At 30.1% G+C, this 27,893-nt stretch overlaps 2 protein-coding genes across 6 annotated transcripts; both read left to right on the top strand.

The window, feature by feature from the left end:
• Positions 1-8,639: 8,639 nt before the first annotated feature.
• LOC123208997 lies at positions 8,640-12,353 on the top strand. 5 transcript variants are annotated; one of them, XM_044626694.1, is made up of 6 exons: positions 8,640-8,910; positions 9,001-9,054; positions 9,440-9,591; positions 9,788-10,012; positions 10,153-10,314; positions 11,995-12,353. In XM_044626694.1, exons 4-6 carry the CDS (start codon positions 9,811-9,813, stop codon positions 12,123-12,125), a joined length of 495 nt encoding a protein of 164 aa, XP_044482629.1. In that variant the 5' UTR covers positions 8,640-8,910; positions 9,001-9,054; positions 9,440-9,591; positions 9,788-9,810; the 3' UTR covers positions 12,126-12,353. The 5 variants fall into 5 exon arrangements, 2 of the variants coding, with proteins under 2 accessions (XP_044482629.1, XP_044482630.1); XM_044626695.1 differs by having other exon boundaries at positions 8,642-8,759; XR_006500909.1 differs by lacking the exon at positions 9,788-10,012 and adding an exon at positions 11,708-11,902 and having other exon boundaries at positions 8,648-8,910; positions 11,995-12,130.
• Positions 12,354-13,910: 1,557 nt separating this feature from the next.
• Positions 13,911-17,318, top strand: LOC123208999 (chaperone protein dnaJ 16-like). Its single transcript, XM_044626698.1, has 5 exons — positions 13,911-13,958; positions 15,845-15,895; positions 16,657-16,746; positions 16,841-16,949; positions 17,040-17,318. Exons 3-5 carry the CDS (start codon positions 16,696-16,698, stop codon positions 17,126-17,128), a joined length of 249 nt encoding a protein of 82 aa, XP_044482633.1. The 5' UTR covers positions 13,911-13,958; positions 15,845-15,895; positions 16,657-16,695; the 3' UTR covers positions 17,129-17,318.
• The last annotated feature ends 10,575 nt before the right edge of the window (positions 17,319-27,893 follow it).

Genomic DNA, 27,893 nt, shown 5'->3' with positions numbered 1-27,893 from the left:
TAAATTTATATTGAGTCTTATTTAGGGACGGTACAAATCCAACCGTAGTTTTTTTTTTTTTTGGGCTAAGTAAAAGCAAACCGAATTCAACCATTATATTATGTTTTTATTTTATGCGATGAGATTATTAGTTAGGAAAAATCCAACTAAGAATGGTTTAGTCCAATAATGAATAATATTTTCATAATAATAATAATAATTAGAGATTCACACCCATAATATGTATAAAAAAAATATCATATTAGAAAATTCAATTTTTAGTTTTCTTCGTACTAATAACTTATAACTATCTTATTCATGATAGTCGTATTGTGTATAGAAAATTTAATTTTTTATATTATATATCTAATATTATATTGTATAATACACTTTTTAAAAAAATAAAATAATAAAAATCTTAATTGACACGTTATCATTTTAGAAAATATCACAAACACTTTCAAAAATTTAAAATTTTTCATATATACTTCTATTACATCATCAATTTCTCTAAAAAGATGTATTGATTTGTTTCGATAATATATATTATATTGTATGATACCTATTGTATCATACACTACGTTTACTGTATCATATTCAGTCGATACATTTTATGATACATATCGTTTTTCACTTGCATTGTATTACATCATAAAATACATATCGTATATCGTAGGATTTTTTATAACTATGGTCTTAATAATTCATATGATTGTGCAATGAAAATTTATTAATTTGTTATACTATAAGTTAGATATTTAATGATTTTTTTAATTTTATAAGAAATACATTTTAGCTCAAAAATAGATTTCTAAATATATCCAAACATGGTTTCATAAAAACATTATGTTTTATTAACAATATATAATTAAAAAAAAGGTAGACTAAAAACATAAATTATAACAAGTCTATTGGGAAATTTAATATTTTAATTTGACATCTTTTAAGTTTAATATGTTTTTTTAATGGTTTCTTGATAATACTAAAATTAAAGAAAAATCGTTGTTGCAATCTCGCTTTTTTTTATTTATATATATATATAATAAAAATATATCATCTGTATATCTAAATTATATATAAAAATATATATACTCATACTATTAGTCATTTTGAGATGGTGGATTATGACCCAACCCACAAATGGTGGATATGATAAAACTAAATATTAATAGAACTAAATATTCATTATCTTTCAAAGATGATAAAACTAAATATTATTATAAACTCATTTTTGTAACATTTAATTTTGATAATAGAAATTGTAAATGGTGGATATGACCCGACCCACAAATCACCATAAGGCTTAAAGACTTGAAATCTTAAATATATACCCATTGATTTTGAAACCAAAACACCACCAATCACTCAATTTCAGTTAAAATTTTATTCTCATGGTTTTATAAATAAAACAATCATTTTATTAATAATATTTAAAAAGCTATAATTTCATTCTTTTTCTTTCTTAGATTTTGAAAATTAACAATTTTATATCATTTTCAAAACTTTTTCAATTTTGAAAATGGTGATATACGCCTCTTCGTCTTTATCGATAAAAATATATCTTTGTCGATGGAGAAGAATAAAATTATAATTTTTTTAATATTATTAGTAAAATAACTTTTTACCCTCAACCATAACATAAAATTCTAATAGAAGTTTGATGATAAATAAATGTTTATATTTTTAAAAGTTAGTAAGTATATATTTGAGATTTTACTACACTTGAGTGGGAAGAAGTCTTTGGGCCTAACCATAAATAAGATTTTAAAGCCCAAATGAGCGTATTTGCGATGGAGGTGACTTGGCAGAGAGCCAACTGCTGGCCAAATTTTTGATTTGCCGCGCCACAAGTCAAACTCAAGCGCTAGGTTTGGACTTTGTCATTGATAAGCTACAGCTTTGGAATCAGGTTCGGATTCTCCACTAATCGGTAAAATTCACTTGCCTCTCTTGAGGCTTTCTAATTTTCATTATCCCCCATCGTTTGGGAAATATAGTTGGACTACACCTGTGAAATTAGGGTGTGTATAATTTTGTTTAAACTATAAAACCAAACTAAATTATTTAAAAATTATAATTTGTTTTATAAAATTATTTAATTTAGGTTGATAAATTTTTAAAAATCGATTTTTAGTTTAGATTATAGTTTGGATAATTTTTAAACTAAATCACACTATAAATCGTATTTTTTTAAAATATATATAATTTTTGAATAAGTAATAAGATATACAACTTATTTTTTCATTTTTATTTTATCTTTTTTTATATTTATATTGTATATATAATTCATATTTATTTTACATATTTATATTATGTTCTAAAAAATTATAATTTTATTAAATAATAATATTTAGAGGGGAATGATTTTAATAAATTAAAATATAATTTAAATAAAACTAAATCATATTTTTTCAGTTTGGTTTTATTTGGTTTGGTTTAAAAATTTTCTAAATTGTTTTTTTAGTGTAGTTTAAAAAATTTTTTAAATTGTATCAAACCAGATCATACACACCTTTATATAAAAAGATGATGTATCATAAAAATTAACATATTATATGTAAATTAGTCATTTTTAATACATATGTAATTTTGAAAATTTTTTGAAGCTACTAAACTTACTTTTGCGTGCTGTAAAAAAGAGTGAGCACAATAGCTAAAATATTTAATGGAAGTGTGCAACGTAAACTCACCCTTTAACGTTAGACTTAACTAAAATTATTGTATGCTAATAATAATGTAAATTTCAAAGAGACCGCAGGCCAAAGGCCCAAAAGCCCAAATCGGCGTACAAGCCTCAAATATTGGCTCTTGATGTTAGATCTATACTATTTCTTTAGATCTGATATTCATTTCACTCAATCTACAACATATCTGTTATTTGCTATTATTTGTTCAGATATTTCATCAAATCTCAGAAATTCCTTGCAAGTTCACACGGTTGAGACATGTTGTTACAATGCCAATGTTTGACATTCTCTGTTGTGTTTGCTCTCTGAGAATTGCTATCTTGTGAAATTGCCTTGAATCTGTATTATGTCAGTTTATGCTGCTATGTTTCCCATGTTCACACCTGCTTTTGTGATTTCAAGTGTTGAATTGTTATGCTAGTGTATGTGGTGAAATGCTGACATTGTGAAATTGCCTGAGTTCTTCTGGTAATTCTTGTTTTTTCTTCTTCTCTTCCTTTCTTTTGTCTTCTTCTTCTCCTCCTCCTCCTTTTTGTTGTTTTTTATTTTTATTGTGAATGTAATTTTGGGTGGTTTCTAAATGATTATAAGAGAAGAAAAACTAAATAGGATGAAGAGATATTATAGTAAAAAGTTTATTAACTGTAGTGTGAATGATTGAAGAAGACAACGGAACCTAACATGTGAAGATTGATTAAAATGTAAATTCTGTCAGTTTGATTGAGTGTTTTCCAACTATAGAGACTTTAACAAGACATTGACATTGTTCACAAAGACCACCGAAAGAAGAAGGGACTAGGATTGCGAGAAAGGCTTGAGATAAATTTTTTCTCATCCTTATGGTTTCAAATTTTTTACATTTAGTCTGATTGTTTCAAATATTATATTTTGAACCTTCTTTTTATCAAATTGTTTTATTGTTTTATTTTATCCTTTAAATGGTGTTGGTGGAAGCCACTGCTTATAAGAACAAAATGGTCAAACTATAGAAAAACAAGCTATTGTGGAAGCAAGCCCTAATCAAGCCCATGGAATGTTGGAGTAATTAATGATGGACTCAATTTGAATCGATAACGAGGAGTAGATTCAAACCAAATTATCTTGACTTGAATTAGTGTTTGACTCAATTTGTGTTGATGTTTCAATTTGATAACTCGGTTGGAGTTCAGCTCAAATTTTCTTTTAACAACACTTTTTATTTTGTCAATATTATTGTTCATTACGTTGATAATACTATTCATCTAGTTGGTAACTCTCACCTTAACGATGACCTTTAACAATACTTTTAACCAATTCAATCAAACTCAAACTAATTATTTAGAATTTAAGTCAAACCATATTCAGACTCAATTTGAACCCATCCCTCTATATAATATGAATTGTGCAAAGTCAAGATATATTTAATAAATGAACTACCAATATTTTGGTAAGTAAAAGTGAATTTGAACTAAACCACACCCAAATAAGAGCCAATCAATGATCAATATTTTAGGTGGCCGATTGGGTGAACAGTATCACCCTAATTCTAGTAGGTTGTCCTAACTATAGAAATTAAATCAAGAAAATTCGAAAGCTACTTAAAAATTCTATTCCCATACATTCAAGTATTCATAACCAAGTGAACAATTCAACTCCACTCATGCACAAACAACACACAGTACTCAAACTTATGGATTGCTCCAGTATCATGTAAATAAAAGTGGATTTCGAACTAAGCCACACTCAAATAAGAGACAATCGGTGATTGATATTTTAGGCTGCCAATTAGATGAACAATATCACCCTAATTCTGGTTGGTTAATCTGCCTATAAAAATTAAATAAAAAAAATCTAAATCAACTTAAATCAAAACATCTAAGGTCCAACAAGAATAAAAATGTACATTCATTTAACTTGATTGAGTGCTTTCCAACTAGAGAGAGCTGTGAGACTTTGACTAGACATGGACATTGTTTAGAGGCCAAAAGAAGAATAACGGCTTGGAAACGAAAGAAAGATTTTGAGATAATTTTTTCATCCTTATGGTTATAAATTATTATATGTTAGCCTGATTGTTTCAACTATTATATTTTGAACTTCATTTTACAAATTATTATTGTTTTATTCTTATCTTTGATAGATGTTTGGTTTGAAAAATATTTTATTATCAAAATTGAAAGATTACCTTGAGGATTACTAAATATAAATTATTATTATGTTTGATAAAATTTAGTAAAAATAAGTATGCATAAATAATTATTGTATTTGGTTAGAGGTAATCAAAGATACTAGTATGTTATTTTATTTAAATGTCCTTGGGTATAATTATTCTAAAATATTTCTATGTTATAGGTTATATTAATTGAAATGAGATTTTTTTGCATAAAAAAAAAGAATATAATTATAATAAAATTAAGATTACCTTGTGGAGGCGGTAATCAGATTACCTTTTATATTAACTACTATATCATCATTCTTATAAATCAAAGTAATATAAATAATAAAAGATAGATTACTAAAATAATATTTCATAACCCCTAACCAAACGCTCTCTTAGGTGTTAGTGGTTCTCAATATCTATAAGAACAAAATGGGCAACTCATAGAATAGATTTGGTTAACCCAAACAAATTATTGTGGAAGCAAGCCCAAACAAGGCCCATGGAAGGCTAGATTAGTGATGGACTTGAACAAAATCTATAACTAAGGTTGCACTCAAACCAAACCATCTTGACTCAAATTAATGTTAAACTTAATTCGAATTGAATTCATGTTGGAGTTTCAATTTGATAGCTTAACTCAAAGTCATCTGAAATCTCCCTTCGACTACGCTCTTCATCTCGTCAATGTTACTGTTTATCTCATTAGTGACACTCATCTCAATGACAACCTCTAATAACATCTTTAATTAGTTCAAATGAACTAAAACTTATTATTTAGGATTCAAGTCTGACTATGTTCAGACTCAACCTAAATTCAACTCTATCTATGTTTTAACAGGTTATCAAATCTTATTTTTTCTTGCCTTTGAATCATATTGTCCACCATGATAAAATTACACAAACTATTCACGTGCATACAAACTCTTAATAACATTGTTTCTATAAAAGCTACATCCATATTAAGTCAGCCTAGTATTAGAAGTGAGCTCGACTTGATTCTTAAGCAAAGTTGTGTTTGAGCTTGACTTGGTTTGTATCCACTCCTAATTATATGTTTAATTTAGTTTTAAAAGGTGTATTGGTCTATATTGTTAATTTTATCAATACAAATAGACTTAATAAAATTTGACACGATCTATTAATCTGACATAATACAATACAAAAAAAATCAAGTTAAGGTTATAGTTTTCAACATAAAAAGTAATTTGGGACGGATTAGGATTGACCCTTGAAAAATTGGGTTGGGTTAGGGTTGACACGAGGCCAACTTAAATTGACCCGAACTAACTCAAAAATTTTAAATAAAATATTGCATAACATCATAATAGTAAAAAGAAAAAAAATCAACATCCTTTATTTTTTTTCATTTAACCAAAAAAGTTTCAGTTCATAAAATATATATTCCCTAACTTGAATCAACAAAGAAATCAATATTTTATCATTAAAAAGAAAATATGCATTACCCAAAGACATTCATTTTAATTTAATAACTCCTTTTGGGAGACCTATAAAAAACTATTTGTATTTTTTTTTCATGTGTTATAAGTATTATTAATTTGAAATTATTATGTTTGGAGTGTCATATTCATACACTTGTTAATAATTTTAATATTTATGAGAATGACATTCATCATATGAATTGAAAATTAAATTTTTTAAATATTTGACAAATGGTTGTCAATTTTGTTGGTTATTAGTTGCATTATTTTAAAATTGAAGTTGCAGATCTACTTGGGTTATTGATTATAATCTTTTGTTTTTTTATCCTTACAATTAATCACATAAAAAGACAACAGATAAACTATTATGTAATGTTTGGTTTAAATAATCTTTTGTTACAAAAAATGAAAGATTGTCATAAAGATAGATATCCTAGAAAATTATTAGGTATAAATTATTATTATTATATTGATAAAAATTGGTAGGTATAAATAATTATTATGTTTGGTTGGATATAATAAAAAAAACTAAAATATAATTTTAATTAAATGCCCTTCAATATAATTATTTTATAATATTCTTTATATTACTTGTTATATTAATTAAAAATAAATGTAATTTTGTTATAAAAATTAATAAGGATATAATAGTAATAAAGTTAAGATTATCATGATAATCTATTAATAGCTAAAGTAGAAATGGTAATCATATTACATTTTATATTACCTACCATATTACTATTAGTTATAAAAAATTACCAAATTTTTTTTATTAATGACAAACCAAATAAAATAATGTTAATAATAAAAAACAAATTATTAAAATAATTTTTAATATAGTGAACCAAATGCCCCTTTAGTATCAATTTGAAATAGCTCAATTTTGTTTTGAAAAAATATCATTTCATGTTAAAATGTTTTTTTTTGTGTATTATTGAGTAATAAATTGTGTTATTCCTTAGAATTTGACAAAATGCATTTTTTTGTAACAAATTATGTTATTATATGTGTTTTCACATGTCTTTACTTATTATATAGTTTAGGTTAATTCAAATTCGGTCAGGTCAACCCCGACAATATTTCGGTTTGATTTAGGATTGAGAAATTTTGACACGATTTTATCTCGGATTGTGTTAGCGTTTAGTTCTAGATATGAACCGTACATACATTGTATTATACTAAATTTAATTTGATTCGAATTTAATTAAATAATTCAATGTAAATTACCAATAAAGTAATTAAATGTAAATCTCGATTTGATTCTATTCGAATTATTGTTTAATTTGAATTCAAACTAAATTTAAGTCAAAAGGTTTTGTTCGTTTTGAATTATAAATCCAAACCAAATAAAACTATATCAATTTCGAGTCAAATGAATCCAACCATTAATTTGAGTCAAATCAAATTAAATCGAATCATATTATATTTGAGTCAAACTCAAGCCAAGGGATGTTCGAATGAGTCTGAGATAAGCACTGTAAAAGCAAGTTGGAGCCCAAATCCGAACTTTACACATTATTTTGAATGAGTTTGGTCTCACACAAAATCTTCCACTGTCACTCCTCGCTTTCAGTCTCTTTGCTAACGAACGAAAGGTCTCCCAATCTTCCACCGTCACTCCTCCCTCTCAATCTCTTTGCTTACCTTCTCTTTGTCGACTTTATCAAAAAATTGTAGCAGACTTCAAGTATGAGTGAGAATTGAACGGTTTATAATTTTAGTTTGCTGCTGTGTTAATTTATTTAAACTGATTTTTGGTTTGATTTGTTACTACACTAAAAAAAAAAAAATAGTCTTTAGTGAAGAAAAAAAAGCAAATGGAAAAATATTCGATCGTTAAATGTACTATTTTCAAAATGTTAGCAACCGACTATTTATACTCCTGCTAAAACTAAACAAATGTGTACTTTTAGCAATGGACTTTATAAGTTTCTCATTAAAAAACTTAGAAACCTAATGTTATTGGTACAGTTGAATTGAATCGAGTTGAGTTGATCTCAAATTCAAATTGAGTTTGAATTGGGAAAGTTAGCGCATTTTAAAATCAAGTTAGACTCGAATTAGAGGGAATTCCAATCAATCTAAATTGTGATATGTGAGATGACTCGATCTAGTTCAAATATAATTCACTACTTAATTCAAGTTATATCAAAGAAATGTACAAAACGTTATCGTTTTTTCCATTGTTGGATGAAACAATAATGTTTTGTCAATGAACCGTGAACTCGAACCACATAACTGAATCACAAATTTAAGTTATAAACTCAAGTAAAATTCGAATTAAATCATTTTTAACTCGAGTAAAACTCAATCCATATTTATAATAAAGTACTACCAATAAATCATATGAATGAAACCCCCAGCCTTGAATACATATACCACCATTCTTATTACCTCCTCGTCATAAACTCTTTGGATATTTGCAAAAACTGTGTCCTTCCATTCACATTTCAAGTTGCCTTCTTCACTGGCCATTTTACCAAAATTTAACTGCCTCTTGAAGACTCTTCTGAGGTATTTCATCAAACATTTTGTCTACTCTATTTTATTTTTATTTCACCATAAATTTCAATTCTCTTGATCTGATAAACCCTAACTTCTCCATTTGATGATGCTGCTGAGTTGTACGCTAAATCTGCCAAACATTTCAAACTTGCCAAATCCTGTATGTGCAATTAATGAATTAATCTTCCGTTTGATTGTGCTTTACACGTTAATTAATTAGCTAATTAATCGTTTCTATACTAATTTTCAGGAGACCGAGCTAGAACACTTTGGTAGAATCGGCATTGCTGCGAGATATTGCAAGGTACATTTTGATTTCATGATTTTGTTATTTTGTTAAAAATCAGTAAAATCCATCAATGGCTTCTCCTGATTGGTTGGAATTTCGTAGCTTTCATTCTGCAATGTTTCGAGTATGTATATTGCGTCTCGATTATGTTTTTATTTCTATGAAAGATAAAACACATTGACACAAGGGAATATTACTCTTATAAATTTTGTATACAGATTGATAACACAATGAAAAAACGGAACTATGAAAGTCAGTTTAATATAGATGAATTGTGTTGTACAAAGTAATGGTATGTGATATATCAATTTGTTGCAAAAGTTTGTATGAATAATTTGTTTGTGTAACTTCAGTAATTGAAATTACCACGAGCTGAATTAACTATTCTTGTATTATCTAGGATTTTGGTGAGTTATATGAACTTGAGGAGAATGATGAGGAGGCTATTCTATTCTTTGAACGGGCGTCTGAATATTTGGAAAATGCAGAAGCAACAACCTCAGCCAAATAGTGCAAACTGAAAGTTGCTCAATTTTCTGCTCAACAAGAACGGTAAGTTGCATTTAATAATTTTATGCAATTATAATAAGAAGTTGTCATAACTTAAGTTGACTTCAGTGTTTAGTAGGAGTGAGTTCACTTTTGGGGCTGTACATGTCATATGTTCAATCTAGAGGCCTAATCCAGAAAGCCATGAATGATGCCCCTGGTTCATATTAGTTAAAGTAGAATTCTTTTCATTTATCAGATACCAGAAGGCGATTGAGATATATGAAAAAATATGGAGTAAGAGGACCACTGCTTAATGCTGGCATTTGCCATTTCTGTAGAGGTGATGTTTTTGCAATAATGGAAGTAGCTAGGCACAAATATATTGATCCTGGTGTTGCAATAATAGAACCGCTTCTTAATCCTACTCTTCTCTCTCACCAGTCCCTAACTCTTGCTCCATTTTTCCTCAGTTCATTCTTCGGTTCGTTCTTGCTCTGTTCTTCTTCAGTTCATTCAGTTTATTTTTATGCAAAATTCATGAATCATATTTCACAAGTCTTGTGATTGATTCTCCAGTAAATTCATCCAGTAGTGACGACTTTGCTGCATTTCTTGAGACAGAGCTAGAAGCTACTTCAGCTGAATCATCACTAGATGAAGAAGCTGAAGATGACAACTATAAAATGAGGAAGCAAGGGATGAAGAACCTAAGGATGAGGAAGCCAGAGATGAAGAAGCCAAGGATGAGGAGGTTGCAGATGATAATGGCCTCAATCGCAAGAGGTATTTATATTTATATGTATATATTTGTATTATTCTTTTTAGGTTGTAAACGAGGCATGTCAGGAAATGTTCTGATCTTTTGGAATTTCACTGTTTCTGAATTTTAGATAAAAACAAGATTTAGGTGTTACCTGCTCTTCATGGGTAAAAGTTTTCAGGCTTTCTGTAGGTCCACTCAACATTTAGATTTTAGTTTATTGGCAATAGTGCCTTCTTTGGTTTTTATATTGTTGAAATTTTTGGGTTGTTGAAAGGCAGGTTAACATGATTTAGGTATGGTATGAGAGTTATTTATGTATATTTATTTAAGGTGAGATATACTTTCTGGTTTGAATTTAATATTGAATCCTTTTTATATGTGTGCATAGAATTACTATGCAACTCTTGTGAGAGAAGTACTGTTTTACTTTTAATGGCAGAATTTTGCTGCTTTATTTTATTGTTTAGTATTAACTTCATTGAACACTAATGGTTTGATTCACTGAGAAAGTAAAGTTTTATTTTCACCATGTATAGTTTTTGTTCCATGCCAAAAATATTATCATGACGATGGGGATATTCATCATTAATATTATGTTTAGCGACCATTAAATATTATTTTGATGATAGGGATATTTATTATTGATATTATGTATAGTGACGGGTAAATATTGTTATAACAATAGGGATATTCATCATTGAAATTACTCTTTTTAATGACAGGATTTAACCTCTTGTTATTTATATTAATGCTGGGATTTTTCTTCCTGTCGTTTATATTTTTAGTCAATAGAGGCTACAATGACAAGTGATGACGAGAGTTTTCTCGTTGATAAAGAGTTTTAATGATGGGAAATAAATTTTTAATAACTAATTTTCCTCTTATTGTAACCCTTTTTTTTTTGTGGTGCTGGTTGTGTCGAAGGGTTTGGTTGTTAAAATTAGAGGTTTGCTTTTGTGTTGCTGACTTGCTGTTGTGTAGTTAGAATCTTAAATTGTCTGTTTTGTGTGTGAATTGGGAGTGCTTGTTTGTAAGAAGATTGGTTGTTATTTACTAACTGTTTGTAAGGTATTTGAATAAAGGCCTGTGTGAAGTTACAGTAGTTTTGTGGTTAATGTTTATCTTTTATATATATTCATGTTATTTGTTCTTGATAAAATAAAGTGAATGCTTTTCATTTATTAGTGTTTTACAGAACTAAAGTGAATGTTGTAAAAACATGAATGTTAATATCACAAAGATAGAGTTAACACGTAGCAAATTATTTTGTACATTTTTTGTCTTCAACTATATGCATATCAACTTCAATTTCACCTGTAATCTGTTTTATATACATGATTAGTGAGACAAACAAGTGTTTGTAAGTGGTCACCACATGCAAACTGATTTCTTTTATATCTTCTATGAAAATAGGACATTCAACAAAAATTTTAAATTAAAAGAGAAAACCAACCAACAGATAATAGTAATGTTGCAGTATATGTTTGGGAAGAATGTAGAGCACAAGTTCACAGGTATCCAGATGCTGCTTATTGTGCTTTTGAGTTAGAAAATGATGCTCGAGCTGCTTTCATTATTTTCTGCGAAGAAAGTTAATGGTGTAAAGAAGTAAACAATCCTTGTGCACATTTTTTTAAATAATGTTTTGGCGTAACAAGATGCTATATAATATTGGTTTTTTCTTAATATTTCCTTTGCAGAATTCTATTCTCGTTTGTTCTTTATGTCAAGGTGGCATGGAGGTGGGTATTTCCATTGTAAAGACACTATCGGTCAACATTTTTTGAGTTGTCAAATTGCAGTAATTGCAATCATTCCTTTTATGTTATAATTATTGTATTTTTATGCATTAATTATGTTTGACTTCCTATACTTGTTGAGCTTAAGGGTTGTGGTCATTTGTTATCGGCAAAATATGCCAAGAAGAGTCATCATAAAATGAGCAAGGTAAAATTTGCTCTGGGAATTGATGGTATTATACATATTTGCAATATTCATTTTTAAACATTGTATTAAAAAAGTCTATAATTTTGTTGAATCCTTTGGTTTTCTTTTTTAATTTTTATAAAAATCATTTTCTCTTTCCTTATCATATTTGAAACTTTTTACTTCTCATTTTCAATATCTCTTCCATCTCGTAGCCTTTAAATTTGTTTGTTGTTGGCTCCAAGATAAAGATGGTAGCAGTAGGTCTTTATCGAATGATATTTCAAAAATGGCAAAAAGGTGTAAGACTTTTTAGACTGAACTTCAAACTGTTAGTGAGCAAAGAGACTTTGCAATCATAACCTACAATTTATATAAGGATTTGATAGATGGATTTCATAATTTGAATTTCAATGATGATTAAGTTAGGGAAATGAATTGGTGAAACAATACGTATCATATGATATAATATAGATAAACAATGATATATATTTTAAGGTATATTAAAATTTGATACGACATAATATACATATTATATGATACAAATAAAAAATGATATATTATATCGTATCAAATTTTCATATACCTTAAAATACGTATCATTTTTCATTTATATCATATCATATTATATGATACGTATTGTTTCACTAATCCATTTCCCTAACTTAATCATCCTTAAAATTCAAATTATGAAATCTATGCATCAAATCCTTGTGTAAATTGTAGGTCATGATTACAAAGTCTCTTTGCTGAAACAGTTTGAAGTTCAGTCTCAAGAGTCTTACACCTTTCTGCCATTTTTGAAAAATCACCCGATAAAGACTTGTTGCTACCATCTTTATCTTGGATCCAATAACAAACAAATTTAAAGGCTAAGAGATGGAAGAGATATTGAAAATGAAAAGTAAAAAGGTTCAAATATGAAAAGGAAAGAGAAAATGATTTCCATAAAAATTAAAAAAAGAAAACCAAACAAAATGATAGAGTTTTAATACAATGTTTAAAAATGAATATTGATTGTAAGTTCGGTAGCTTATAAATTAAAATATTCATGAACTTGTTCTAAAATATGTTAATTTTTGATATATACAGATCACAACGAAAAGTAAAACAGATAAAAGTATATTATGTATGAACTATTTGCGAGTTTGAGTGTAACAAGTGACTTTCGACATAATCTGGTTTGCTTCTCCGTCAACGACAACACAATCAAGCTCGACTAAAATATACTATGTATGAACTATTTGCAAATAAACAGCACAATCAAACCCTAAATCAAATGCATCAAATCGAAATTGAGGAGAAAAACCCATTCTCAAACTTAATAACCCCAAATTGAGGCAAGAAAGCCCATTTGAATCCTTAACACACCTTGAATTAGACTTACCTCAGATAATATTGTCGAATGTTATTGTCTTTGTCGATGTTCGAAATGCCAAAAATGGTATTATCGTTATGCGTCGTTCCAAATGCAACATTGAGCTGTTGCTTCGAATGGGAAAGGGTTAAGTTTTTGTTAGATTTTGCATAGGAGGGTAAAATAGGTCATTTATATTTATTTTGTTTATAAAAATAAGTGTTTCCAATATTTCCCCAAAAAAATTTAAACTCAAAAATATTTACTTACTTTAATTAATATCCCTTTAAACAACATCATTTCCCTTACAGCCAACATAAATAATTAAAAAAGAACAATGAAATTCTCTGTAAGCGAAAACGCTCTGAAGACATTCGCCAGGTCCATCACTGCCTTGCACTTGTAGGAACGAGCTTGTCGTTCAATCTTCTTCTTCTATGGCTTGACTTGATTTGAATTTTCTGGTGGATTTTTAGTTGATCACACGTAGTGTTTATTTGATTATTCCTTAATCATGCTTCGAAATGCAACGTTTTGATCTTTATTAGGGTTATTGCTTCTTGGCTGTAGATTTTGGAGAGTATAAACTGATTAATTAGATTTATTTATTAAATTTTTTGGAAAATAATCTGAGATAAAGTGAAAGAAATAAAAAGAAGAAGAATATGCTAATTACTACTTACCGAGCTCTGATTAGTTGCTGAGAAGTTCAAAGAAAGAAAGAAGAAATTGAAGTTACAAATTCTATATTGTTCGTTGTTTTTCTTTCTGAAGAGTTAAAACTTAGATGGAATTGGTACTGATGTCTTTCTGTGCTTTTCTTGATGAGGTGTTATACACATAGCACATATAGACATGATCTTAAAATTTACAGCTTTGATGAGGGCGGTGTACAGGTAATGTTTTAGTGATGCAGATAAGATTATGGAATTAATCTTTGAGGCCTACATGTTAATGTATGATTTGCTGCATAATTATGGCCTTTGGCGTTGTCTCTGACATCTTTAGTAAGTTGCATCATAAAGAAGGTATTTGTTGGCAGATGTCAGCAGCTGCATTTGCCAAAGGCCTCCTTGACCTTGGAGGATAGTTGACGCCAATCCTGGTTTGTACTCTACTTGTCTGATAAATCTGTATGGTTCTGTTTGCCAAATACATGCATCATATTACTGAGCAGTATATTTTTATGAATGTATGCATATGTTTAAACATGAATAATAGACCAATGTTTTGTGCATTGTACACGATTGACCGATTTTAGATATGTTAACCTATTGATGTGAATCTAGTACTACCCCTAAATTTTAGATATGTTAACTGACTGCTAAAAGATAAGATTCTGGTTTGCATGTGGTTTTAATTGTCTTCATTCATTGGATTTTTGAGTTTCCAACTTACCTAATTTACTAGGTCTCATCATGTCTTGTAGAAAATGTGGGACTAGAAAATGTGTCAGGTAATTCCTTTGGTTCCTTCAGGATTTATGCCTAGACCATTTTTTTCCCTATTGTTTGCTTCTGACATGATGATACCTCTGGGTATGGCTTATAATAGTTCTGTTTTTCTTACCTTGAAGCTTGGACTGGTTAAATTGTGCACCGATTGAGTCACTAAAAAGCAAATGTTTAATTGTAACAATGCACTCTTTACAAGAAGGCAAACAAAACCTATATTTTTATGGTATTAACATACATAGTTACTGCACTTTATGAGATTATTTTGTAACTTACAACTAGCATTATGGAGGTGAGGCTGGCATACAGATTTTTGAATCACATTTAACTTTATGGAAGATTGGAATGTGCCATTTGAGCAGGGTGTAATTTTACCTCAGGTAATTATATCATAAAAATCCTAAATAATGGCTTCTGATTGGACCTGGTCTGGTCTTCCTCAGGTAGACCTAGAGTACTACTTGAGGAGCGTTTCTTTAAGACCAGATGTTTTGCTTGAAACTTCTTGACATTTAATGCTCGGTCTTGAACACAGCAGCAAGTTCTCTCATCATTGCCAGATAGTTATAACAAATTCTTAGATTTTGCTTCTCACACAGTTGAGGGGTGGCCTTTTCAATTTGGCTCCAATTTTGTTGCAGTGCTGCCATCAGAGAATTTCAATTTTCAATGCAGAACAGGAATTAGTTAAATTTGGGATGCCTTCCTATTTATTTGTAGGTTTATGTGTATATCCATGGGAATGCATCTAAAATTTTTATTTTGTTTTATTTTTCACTCATCTAAGTGTGGTAACTAGTTGGCTTGGTGCAGTTATTGCATTTTGATCAAGATGGGAGTAGTGGATTGAGCCTTGCACTGCAGGTATCAAGCAGCTCTCTTCTGTTGTTTTTTTGAGTGTTTATTGTATTTTGTTTTATATTTCTACTGAAGCAAGTGCACTTTCCATTTGTCTATGAAGCAGGTCTCTTTACTTCAGGGAGGGGGTGGGGGTGTTATGCATTATTGACATAAGATAGAATTGCCTTCTTGAGTTCTTTTAATTAGCTCTGAACCGCATGTGCAGCAGTGTATTTTGGTTACAAGATTTATGTTCCTTATTTATAGGAGACTATTCCTTTCAATTATAACACTATTATGCATACTAAAATGTCTTGCTCATCTGGGTTTACCTTCTTTGAAAAATATTTTTGGAATAGATCATGCCTGCACTAGTCTTGCTAACATACGCAAAGAGGGTTAAGCCCCCATTCTACTGAGTACACTGTATTTCTTTATATTATTGTTTCATAATCCCATTATGCTGTACATTTAATCCTTAAATTACTAGAGAAAAGCTACTCCTTGATTATCGAAACCTGTATCTGTGGTATCATCTTGTGTGATAGTTTTAGTTTTAGGTCGGTGTCTCTAGCTCTTGATATAAGAATGAACTTTTTTCTCAGCTCTAAATTATCTTTCATTTCTTATTAGAACTTTGCTTATTGTTGCTTGCAAATATCATCACTTTATCTTTAAGTGACCACATCCATTCTATATTTGAGCTACCTCTTAATTAGCACCTCTGTTTATCTTTCTTGCCTTTTTAAATCATACACAAGTTATTTGATCTCTCCCTAATGCAGGAGGACAACACAAAAACTGAGAAGGTGACAGCTGCTGGCATGTATTTTCTTGGTTTCCTGGTTCACCAGTTAGATCAAACAGCCAACTTGGTAAGTCAATGATGGTGTAATATATCTTGGTGATTCATCATGTTTGAGTTTGATTTTGCTTACTTTTTAAGTTATATTTTATAATTCTTTTTAGCCAGCTGCTGCAAAGGATCCGGATGCTGCCAGCTTTAAAAAACTGGATATCCTTCAGCCATGTGAAATAACTGAACTGAAGGCAGGCACACATACATTTGCTGTTTATGGTCAGTTCTTCAGTTTCTGTTCAGTGCATGTGTTGTATTTTTCAATACTCATTTGGGTGAACTTTTTTGTTTCTGTTACATTTCTTCTAGGTGATTATTATTTTTTTTTAAAAAGTGCTAGCTGCACTATAGAATTTCTTTGTGCTGCACCTTTTAAAGAAGAGAAGGAGAATCTTTGAGCTGTGGAGGCTCATTCTGACGGAAAGATATTTGAGTTGTGCTTAATTGCTAGTCTGTTGAAAATCATTCACATGCTCCTTCAAGATAAAAATCATGAGTAATCTGTGTCTCTTTAATGTTCTATTTTAGTTTTATTATTTTACAAACTATAGACAAATATATAGCTAAGTAATTGTTGATAATGAATTTAATATTAATTGTTGCAGACTTATCTAACATACATATACTTATTTGGCTTCTTTTGCCATGCAATTACCCCTTTGTTGTAGATTTTCTTTCATGAGAATTACCCTTTGATAACATGTCTTTTTGTACGATTTGATCATTTATCCCGATTGACTTTTGGGACAAATTTTTGATTTTCTAGGATGAAAATTTTCATCACCTTGAAGAAATTTGTTGTAACGAGTAAACGATATATTATAATCTATTTTGACAAATGGCACCAATTTATACATGAAGTTTACTATATATATGAACTACCTTCTCCTATATTTTAAATTGACCTAAATATTATTCATTCTTCCAAATCCTATAATGTTCTTTGGGCTCCTTCTATACAATGTTTTTAACTGATTCTGTTTCAATATCTTTTGACAAATCACATATTTAGAAGTTAGACGATGACTAAAAAAGTTGAAGCGATTTCAATTATTTTCAAATTGAAAGGAGTTTGGTTGAATGATCAAGGGGAGCTTGACCATTTTCACCTAAGTTGGATGGTTAAGTGACAAATGATTGGGATGCTTGTGCTTTTCTTCATATGCTGTGTAACTTTTTGTTAATTGATGTTTAATTTTTTAGTTAATGCTTTAATGTTACAGAAAATTTAGATAGTATTGAATAATTTGGTTATAGTGGATTTGAGATTTTTGGACTTGGTTTCATGGATATAGGCTATGTTTATAGTTGAACCGTGTGATAATTATTAGTCCTCTTTGTGTAATGCTCATTTATCATTTACGATTGGTGTAGATCAATAGACAAGTTAGTTACACATTTTTACTATTTCATGTTATTCCTTATAATGGATATATTTCAAATTTTCTTGTTATTACTACATACATAATTATGTTCTCTACTTAGAATGCCATCAAACATTATTCAGTCACACAAACAAGTTAAACAGTCATATAATTGACATACATTCCTATAATTAGCAAAATTTTTTATGAAATCTAACTACTTTCAGAAAGAAAAAAATCCTAACAATATAGAAATTTCAACAATTTATGAAGCAAGGTTGTAGAAAGAACAAACCCTAACAATGTAGACATAACAATTTAAAGAGACACTTGACATTTATCAATCATTGTCGATTAGTCATCATAGTTGAAATAATCATTAATTGTAATCGTTGTTGTCATCATTCATTAGATGGTGCCTCTATAAATCAGGATTCCAACTTCACGAAATCAATTACATGAACAAAGAAGAAAACATGAAGTGACATGAAGATTGAAGAGTTAAAATTAGGGATTTTATTAGAGCTATTGTTGAACTCAACTTTTCCATTGCATTCTAGATATTAGGAACTTGTGTTTTTTAAACATGTATAGAAATCAAATGGTGTTGGTTCAAACTTTTATTTATGCTATTTTTTTTAATTAATAATATGCAATATAAACCAGTATTCCAACTGGATTTTAATCATAAATTGGTGTCTAATCGCCAGTCCAAAGGCAAATGAAAGTAATCAAACTACTAAAACAATTTTTAAATCAATTGTTTTTGTTTTGCATAGAGGATGGCGGTTTGATTAGTCAAACAGACCGGTGGAATCTGATTTTTATAGCCACAATAGGAAGAACTTCAACAATCTTTGATAATGCATCAAATTTGTATTAATAATGTTGAAAATATTATGATAAATAATTTCATAAAGTGTAAAATTATATGTACTAATTATAATGTTTTAGGAATGGATGGTTTTATATTGATAAAAAATATTTAATTATAAATAATATAATATTAATTTAGTTTATATTTTCATTGCGGCCATTGTATATGAGGTGTTGTTTGTAATTGAGAACGTCTCCATGAGTTAGTGATTTTGTTTTTGTTTTTATTGTTGTCATCTGGACTAGTTTTGGGTTGAAGTAGGGGGAAATGCCCATTGGGCTTTTTTGGGCTGCATCTCTAACCCCTACAGAATTTGCATAATGATATTTACGTGAGATTATCTAAAACATCTATAAATGTTATTGTCCTTAAGGATTTTTAGTTAATACCACGGTTAGATGAGACCCAATTTGGCTCTTGCTTGGCTTGGTATTCAGCTCAAATGATTCAAGGCTTAAGTAGGGATAGCCCCAATTCAAGATTGAGTCAAGTTAGCTTGATTCAATCAAGTCGCTAACGAATTCTATCAAGCAAGTTGAGTTTGATCTCACACTAACCTTTATTTGGATTTAGTTTGGCTCAATTTGAATATACTTTTAGTTGATATTAATTAATGCAATATTAATAATGGTAACTTAGGAAGTAATTTTTAATTTTGTTGATAATATGTAGGGTTGGTTTCGAATCAAATCGAGTTCAAAATTGCTCTTGAGAGGGGTCTAGTCAAGTTTGGCTTGAGTTCGAGTTCGAATTGAGCAAAAAATAACCAAAATAACATTATTTTGAAATATATTAATTAAAACGATATTAATTTAATTGATTCATATAAAAATTTTCCAAGCTCATGAACTTGGAAAAGCGAACACCTCTAAAGTTTAAGTTCAAAAATATTTAATTCTTGAATTCAAGCTCGAGTTTGTTTCAGTTGAGATTATTTTGGTTTTGTTTGAGCCAATTATTTTTTAAACTTGATTCGAATCTGATGCTGCTATACTGATGCTGCAGAGGGATGAATTTATAAATCCATTTATTCTGAGAAACGGAAAAATAAGAAGAACAAAGACTCATTGATTCAACACAAGCTTGAGAATTCTATTCTGAAGAACTTTACAGCATTGTGCAACCTTTGCGTGACTTATCTTGATATCATCATAGTATGATGTGATCATAGGAGAATGAGAAGCTTCCACCAGAACATTTTCTATGTTTATCTAAGTTACATTTTGATGTTTTTTTCATAAATTTCTGTAAATTGTGTCATCTGCTTCTCTGCAAACTAACCAAACTCTTGCCTCTTCAAATGCCACTTTTAAATTAGGCCTTGCATTTAGAGTTCTCATGGCACCATGAATTATATTAGAGGTAGGAAATTTTTCTACAGAAATATGTTTCATCGAAATGCGGAAACAGCAGGATCATCCTTGCAATTGTTGATAGAATCCAGAAGATGCAACAGATGATCAGTTTCTTGTACCTCAGAGCCTTGCATTGTATACTTTTTGACATATCTAGCAAATTTTCACTTGAAACTTCTAATCGAAAATCTAGACAGTAGCCATCATGTATAACAACTTTCATCATTAGTAAATCTGCATGATGAGTCTTGGCACAAGAAGACTTTTATTTTAGTAACCTTATTGCAGCAAATCATCTTTCTATATACACTTATCACCTTTCAAACTATCAAGTGGCCCCTTTCCCTTACCATGGATAGCAAGACTGAAACTTTGTGAACTAGATTTAGAGCCTAATTCATGGCTGCACTCTGCAACAGCAATGATAATCGGCTGCCATCCAGCTTGATTATGAATAATCCATTTCTTTATGGTAATTAACATATTCAAGATCTGAAGTATGTCACCTAATGTAAACTCTGTCAAGCACAAATTCTTCAATATAGCACCAACTTCATACTTATAAACAAAAATGCAAAAGCACACAAGACAGCATAAAAAAACATTCCACTTACAAATCCCAGAAGCAAAGTAAGGCTAAACTAAACAAGTAAAGGAAATTTACCTGCATTGAGAAGCCATTATCGCGGATTGTGAGAAACTTTTTAATTCTTTCCCATGTCATTTCCAAGATTTGTGTAGGATTACCAACAATAGGGTTCACACATTTCTAGAGTTTTTCATTCTTATCAATGTACAAGTTCATAGCTCCAATTTTTTATTTCACTGTCATCTATTAATCAATAGCAATTTCCAAGGGCCTTTTAATTACAATATTCCGATGCATTGGCTCCTCATATCAAATGCAATCGACTATATTACCTTCAGTTGACATTATCATTTCACTTTTCAAGGCGTTCAATGTTAGGAACACAACACCTATACAACTTTGGACATAATAAGAAGGTTTTGGACACCTTTGCATTCCCCATATGACACTACTAGAAATGTTAATTGAGTTCACTAGTGATGAAAGCAACAACATCTTATGCTCTATATGTCCATTTTGCAACTTACTTAACAATCTAGGCTTTGGATTCATGCTGATAGGATCAAATTTGGTGACTTCACTACCTTTTTGGACAAAACTACGAGGTTAATTACGATTAGGGTGATTATTTGGCATTAAAGGTTGTGGTGGATAATGATTTCGATAACCATTCTAAGCAAGGTTGAAATGAGCAAATCTGTCCAGGCAAGGCCCATAACAGAACTCTAGGGATTATAATTAGTACCAGGGTGGTGATAATTTTGTCCCAATTTTTTGTACAAACAAAGACGAAAAATTTTGCCTCTAAATATTTTTTTTGGATGAAATAGAGTTATTTGACACAAAATAATTCATTTATGGATAAAAAATTTCATCCCAAAATGTGTATCATTTGACGAGGAAATATTATTTCATCCACAATAACTAGTTATTGGGGAGGATTGTTTTTCATGAAAATTACACTTTGGTAACATGCATTTTTGTACGATTTGATTTTTTTATCCCAATTGACCTTTTAGGATGAATTTTTGAATTTTTTTGACAAAAGTTTTCGTCACCTTAATGAAATTTATTGTAGTGAGTAAACAGGTATATTATAATCTATTTTGACAAATGACACCAATTTATTACATGAAGTTTACTACATATATAAACCACCTTCTCCAATATCTTAAATTGACCTAACTATTATTCATTCTTTCAAATCTTATAATGGTTTTCGGGCTCCTTCTATACAACATTTTTCACTAATTCTGTTTCAATATCTTTTGACAAATCACATATTTAGAAGTTAGATGATGACTAAAGGTTGAAAGGATTTCAATCTTTTCTAAACTGAAGGGAGTTTGGTTGGATGATCAAGGGGAGCTTGACCATTTTCACCTAAGTTGGATACTTAAGTGACAAATGACTGGGATACTTGTGTTCATCTTCATATTTTGTGTAACTTTTTATTAATTAATGTTTAATTTTTTAGTTTATGCTTTAATGATTTGTTATTGAAATTTTTGTTACACTGATTAATTTGGTTATAGTGGATTTGAGATTTTTGGACTTGGTTTCATGGATATAAACTATGTTTATAGTTGAACCGTGTGATAATTATTGGTCCCTTTTATGAATAATGCTCATTTATATATGTATTGTGACCACAACCAACTTATATCATTTACAATTGGTGTAGATTTATAGATAAGTTAGTTAAACATTTTCGCTATTTTATGTTATTCCTTAGAATGGATATATTTCAAATATTTTTGTTATTACTGCATACATAATTATGTTCTTTACTCAAAATGCCATCAAACATTATTAAATCACACAAGCAAGTTAAACTCTCACATATAATTGACATACATTTCTATAATTAGCAAAATTTTTTATGAAATCTAACTATTTTTTGAAAGAAAAAATCCTAACAATATAGAAATTTCAACAATTTATGATGTAAGGTTGTAGAAAGAACAAACCCTAACAATATAGACATGACAATCTAAAGAGACATCCAACATTTATCAGTTGTTGTCGATTAGTCATTATGGTTGAAATAATCACCAATTGTAATCGTTATTGTCGTCACTTGTTAGATGTTACCTCTATAATTTAGGATTCCAACTTTATGAAATCAATTACACGAAGAAAGAAGAAAACATGAAGTGATATGAAGATCGAAGAGTTAGGATTAGGGATTTTACTAGAGCTATTGTAGAACTCAACTTTTTCCATTGCATTTTAGATATTTGGAACTTGTGTTTTTCAAACATGTATAGAAATCAAATGGGGTTGTTTCAAACTTCTATTTACACTATTTTTTTAATTAATAATATGCAATATAAACCAACATTCCAACTAGATTTTAATCATAAATTGATGCCTAATCGCCAGTCCAACTAGATATTTGGAACTACAAGTCTAGGTGGAAAGCATTATTGTTTTGTAATTGTTGATGATTTTTCAAGATTTGCTTGGGTCTTACTTCTTGCAAATAAAAGTGATGCATTCCATGTATTTGTCTCACTCGTTGGGAATTGCAAGACCAAATAGGTTATGCAATTACATGCATTAAAAGTGACTATGGAAAAGAATTTGAAAATTTGGAGTTTAAATTGTTTTGTAATGAATATGACATTGAACACAACTTTTCGACACCGAGAACATCTCAACAAAACAGAGTTGTTAAGAGAAGGAATAGGATATTTATAGAAATGGCTAGGACCATGTTGTGTGAAAATGATTTGCCAAAACATTTTTATGGAGAAACCATAAATACTTCATACTACATCATAAATAGGGTCATGATTAGGCCAATCCTAAAGAAAACTCCTTATGAGTTATTCAAAGGAAAAAATCCTGTTCATCCCATCTCTAGGTTCAAATTGCCCATTCTTTATAGTCCTACAACTCTAATCAATCTTCACGTGATAGGTCATCATTGTCTTCTTCAATTATTCGCACTACAGTTGACATACTTTTATTGTAGTCTCTCTTCATCATTTTCAGTTTTCTTCTCTCGTAATCATTTAGAAACCACCCAAAATTTCTTTCCCAAACCTCTTTGAAACAAAAATCTTGTTTATTTTAACATTTGATTTCTGAGTTTGCACCTTAGTTGCCTTATTACTTTTGTGTTTCTAGTAATGATACTAGAGCAATCCATAGGTTTGAGTACTATGTGTTGTTTATGCATGAATGGAGTTGAATTTTTCAGTTGGTTATGAATACTTGAATGTATAGGAATAGAATTTGGCCAGAGGACTATTTACCCCCAAAGTATGCTGTTGTTTCAAGTTTTCCTTTGTTAACTTTGAAAATCTCATTTATCTACCTATGAACGGTTAAAATTAACAAAGTCCTAACGTCTTAAAATTTTATCTTTTTTTCCCCCCTAAACCCTAGAAACTAACCATTTTCTCGTTGGCCAAGTTTTAAAAAATAGCATTCCTCTTAGTTTTCAATTCCTAACGCCAAATCTGGCACCATCGTTGGCGACGAAGCTTCCCCAATGTATCACCATGCTCTAATGATCTTTCTCCCCCCTTTGGAACGTCAACCAACATAAATTCAGCTTGGAATGTTAAAGAGCTTCTATAGGAGACAAAGCTTTTTGTCTTCCCAAACGTCTTCCTTTGGGAAGGCGATCGTCTTCCCAAAAGAAGACAAGGTCTTTATCTTCATCTTTGTCTTTCTAAACCAAATTTGCGTCAATCGACGCTCTAGAGGAGGGGAGAGAGATTGTCGAAGTATGGTGATGTATCAAAAAAGCTTCATCACTGGTGATGGCGTTGGAGATTGAAAACGAAACCCTAAAGGGGAATGCCATTTTTTAAAACTTGGCCTAAAGGGAAATAGTTAGTTTTTAGGGTTTTGGGGGAAAAAGAAGATTAAATTTTAATTTATTTTTAATATTATAGATAAAATGATAATTTTACATTTGAAACCATTAATTTTGACCATCCATAGGTAGGTAAATGAGATTTTCAAGGTTAACAGGGGGAACTTAAGATAACAACATACTTTGGGTGGGAAATAGTCCTTTGGTCATAGAATATTTAAATAGATTTAGAATTTTCTTGATTTAGTTTCCATAGGCAGATCAACCTACTAGAATTAAGGTGATATTGTTCACCCAATTGGCAGTCTAAAATATCGATCACCAATTGGCTTTTATTTGGGTGTGGTTTAGTTCAAATTCACTTCTACTTACCAGAATATTTGTAGTTCATTTATTAGATATATCTTGACTTTGCACAATCCATATTATATAAAGGGATGGGTTTAAATTGAGTCTGAACATGGTTTCACTTGAATCCTAAATAATTAGTTTAAGTTCAATTGAATTGGTTTAAAGTATTGTTAAAGGTTATCATTAAGATGAGAGTCACTGATTAGATGAATAGTATTATCGACGTAATAAACAGTAATATTGACAAAATAAAGAGCGTTGTCGAAGAAAAATTTGAGTTGAACTTGAATTGAGTTATTAAATAGAAATACCAACATAAATTCAACACAAATTAAGTCAAATACTAATTCAAGTTAAAATGATTTGGTTTGAATCTAATCTTAGTTATAGAATTGGATCGAGTCCATCATTAATTACTTCAACATTTCGTGGGCTTGTGTTAGGCTTGCATCCACAATAGCTTGTTATTCTATGGTTTGACTGTTTTGTTCTTATAAGCAGTGGCTCCCACCAGCCCCTTTGTCAGAATGAAACAATAAAACAATTTGAAAAAAGAAGGTTCAAACTGGACTGGACCGATTGGTAAGACTGACCAAGAAGTAATGGCTTTCGGCCTATAGTCTGTTTGAAATTTCTATAATATTGAGCATTCCTGGGGATATTACATCACCACACACCACACACTTCCCCCAACCCCCCTGCCCCCACCTTAAACAACTAAACCAACAGTAAGTCTTCTTCACACACGACTCAATGACAGTGACAATGATAGTAACAATAACAATAATAAGACGTACATCAAGTCAAACGTTACAGTTGGAGATGGATTTGGTTACAAATCTCCCAACAGTGCGTTGGTTCACCTTCTCCCTCGAGTCATCGCATGCTAGACTGAAACAGATCGGCAAGTACTCTTCTTTCTCCCCACAAAGCTCAGCTTGGATGAAAAATGGCTTGGCTCGATTTGATTCGGGTGGCTTGATTTTGTAGCTCAAATCAATGGTTTAAATTCATAGCTTGATTTGATTTGGATTATAGACTAAGATTCTTGATTTAAGTTCGTGGTTTATTGATTGATTCGAATTTGACTCAATTTTATAACTCGAATTAATGGTTCAAATTTGTAGTTTAGTTCGATTTGAATTAATATTCAAAAATTCTAATTCAACCCACAAATTTCATTTGAACTAAGCTACAAATTCAAACTTCTAATGGCTTGGCTCAAATTCATCAAACCAAAATTAAGCCGGACCCAAATGAAAAATGGCATCGTCGGCAAAAACGTATCCCATCTCCACGTGTCACAATCTGGAGAGATACTGTAAAATAAAGTTCTACAAACGCGGCTCCCATTAATATTTTCCACAGACCTCATTTAAAAATAAAATTTTTTAAAACTTTCTCTTTCATTTAACTACAGGAAAGATCAAAACTCAGATCTTTCGATTCTCTTTCATTTAACCACTTTGAAGGAAAGTGTTCTTCCAAGGTTTTTATTTTTTGTGAGAAATCTGTTCATTATCAGTGCCAAAAACCACCACTGTCCGTTGTTCTTTTTGAGAAACTTTAATTTTCTTTGCCAGAATATATATTAGATCTATAAATATGAAAATCAAAACCTATATTACATAAAATTAATTGTTTTGTTTTAAAGTCCAATCTATCAGTAGAAATGTGAAGTTATATATTTTAAAAAATTAAAATTTAGGAAGAAATTATAAAAGTAAAAAATATATTAAAAATGCCGGCTGCCTGTTCCTCTTACCTGCCATGCCTCAAGGGGAATGAGGCAGTATGGTCCGAAATGCTGTATTTTTTTGTTGTTTATAATTTATATATATATATTTTGTTATATTGTACATACCTCATTGGGACAAAGTAACTGAATATATACACGTTTTTTGCTAATGAAAATGATTTTGTAACATTTTCTTTTAATCTGCTGTGGACAAAATGGTTATTAAAATAACCATTACTGATTACTAACTTTGAATTGTCAAACGCCCCAACATTAGGCAACGCATCAAGATATAGGCTGGGTACGCTAAATCAGTGGTTCAAAGTTTTCTTTTAACCTGAATGTTTATTCAAAACGGTATATTAAATTCAAAGTTTTAATCACAAGCAAACGTGCTGCTTTCATTCAACTACTTGTATATAAAAGAATACTGCAAACCAGTATACAAATGAATAAATGTTTTGCAGGGCATATCATATTTGATAACTACTGGTCTGGAAAATGTCAAGTCGTTGCGGTTGATTAGTCGCTGGATTCTGGATTTGTTTATTTGTAGTTAGTGCAGGTTTGTGCTGCTTGGCTGCTGGGTTGAGGGCTTCTGTTTTGCCTTCTGGAAAATATCAGCATTTCCCTTTTCTCTTTTTGTAGACTTATTGGTGCAGCCTCCTCAATCTTGTGTATTTGTTTGTAAAAGAGAAGGGTTCAATTACAATTGTTGTAATCAATGTTTTGGACCTTCCTCCTTTTGATCATGACTCTGTCGTTTGTCGATGGTGTTAGATTTTCCGGGACAGCAGATGGGTGAGCTTTCTGTTGTAGTAATTGCTGGATTGAGCTGTGCTTGATGGTTAAATTATGTGAATTTTTTCTATTTCTAGTTTTCAACAACTGAATAATTATACTTTCGTTTTGCGTTTGTATTGATTGCATGCACAAGATTGTAATTACAAACATCTTTATTTATTGTAATTTATTTTGATTAAACCAGTGACATTCCTTGTAATTATTGATTAATTTTATTAGCTTCCCTTTCCAAGTAGGATACCGCTTTGTTATA

This window comes from Mangifera indica, chromosome 2 (genome assembly GCF_011075055.1).
Source record: "Mangifera indica cultivar Alphonso chromosome 2, CATAS_Mindica_2.1, whole genome shotgun sequence".
NCBI classification, from domain to species: Eukaryota; Viridiplantae; Streptophyta; class Magnoliopsida; order Sapindales; family Anacardiaceae; genus Mangifera; species Mangifera indica.
The sequence above is the reverse complement of the archived record's forward strand: the minus strand, read 5'-3'. Positions and strand labels throughout refer to the sequence as shown.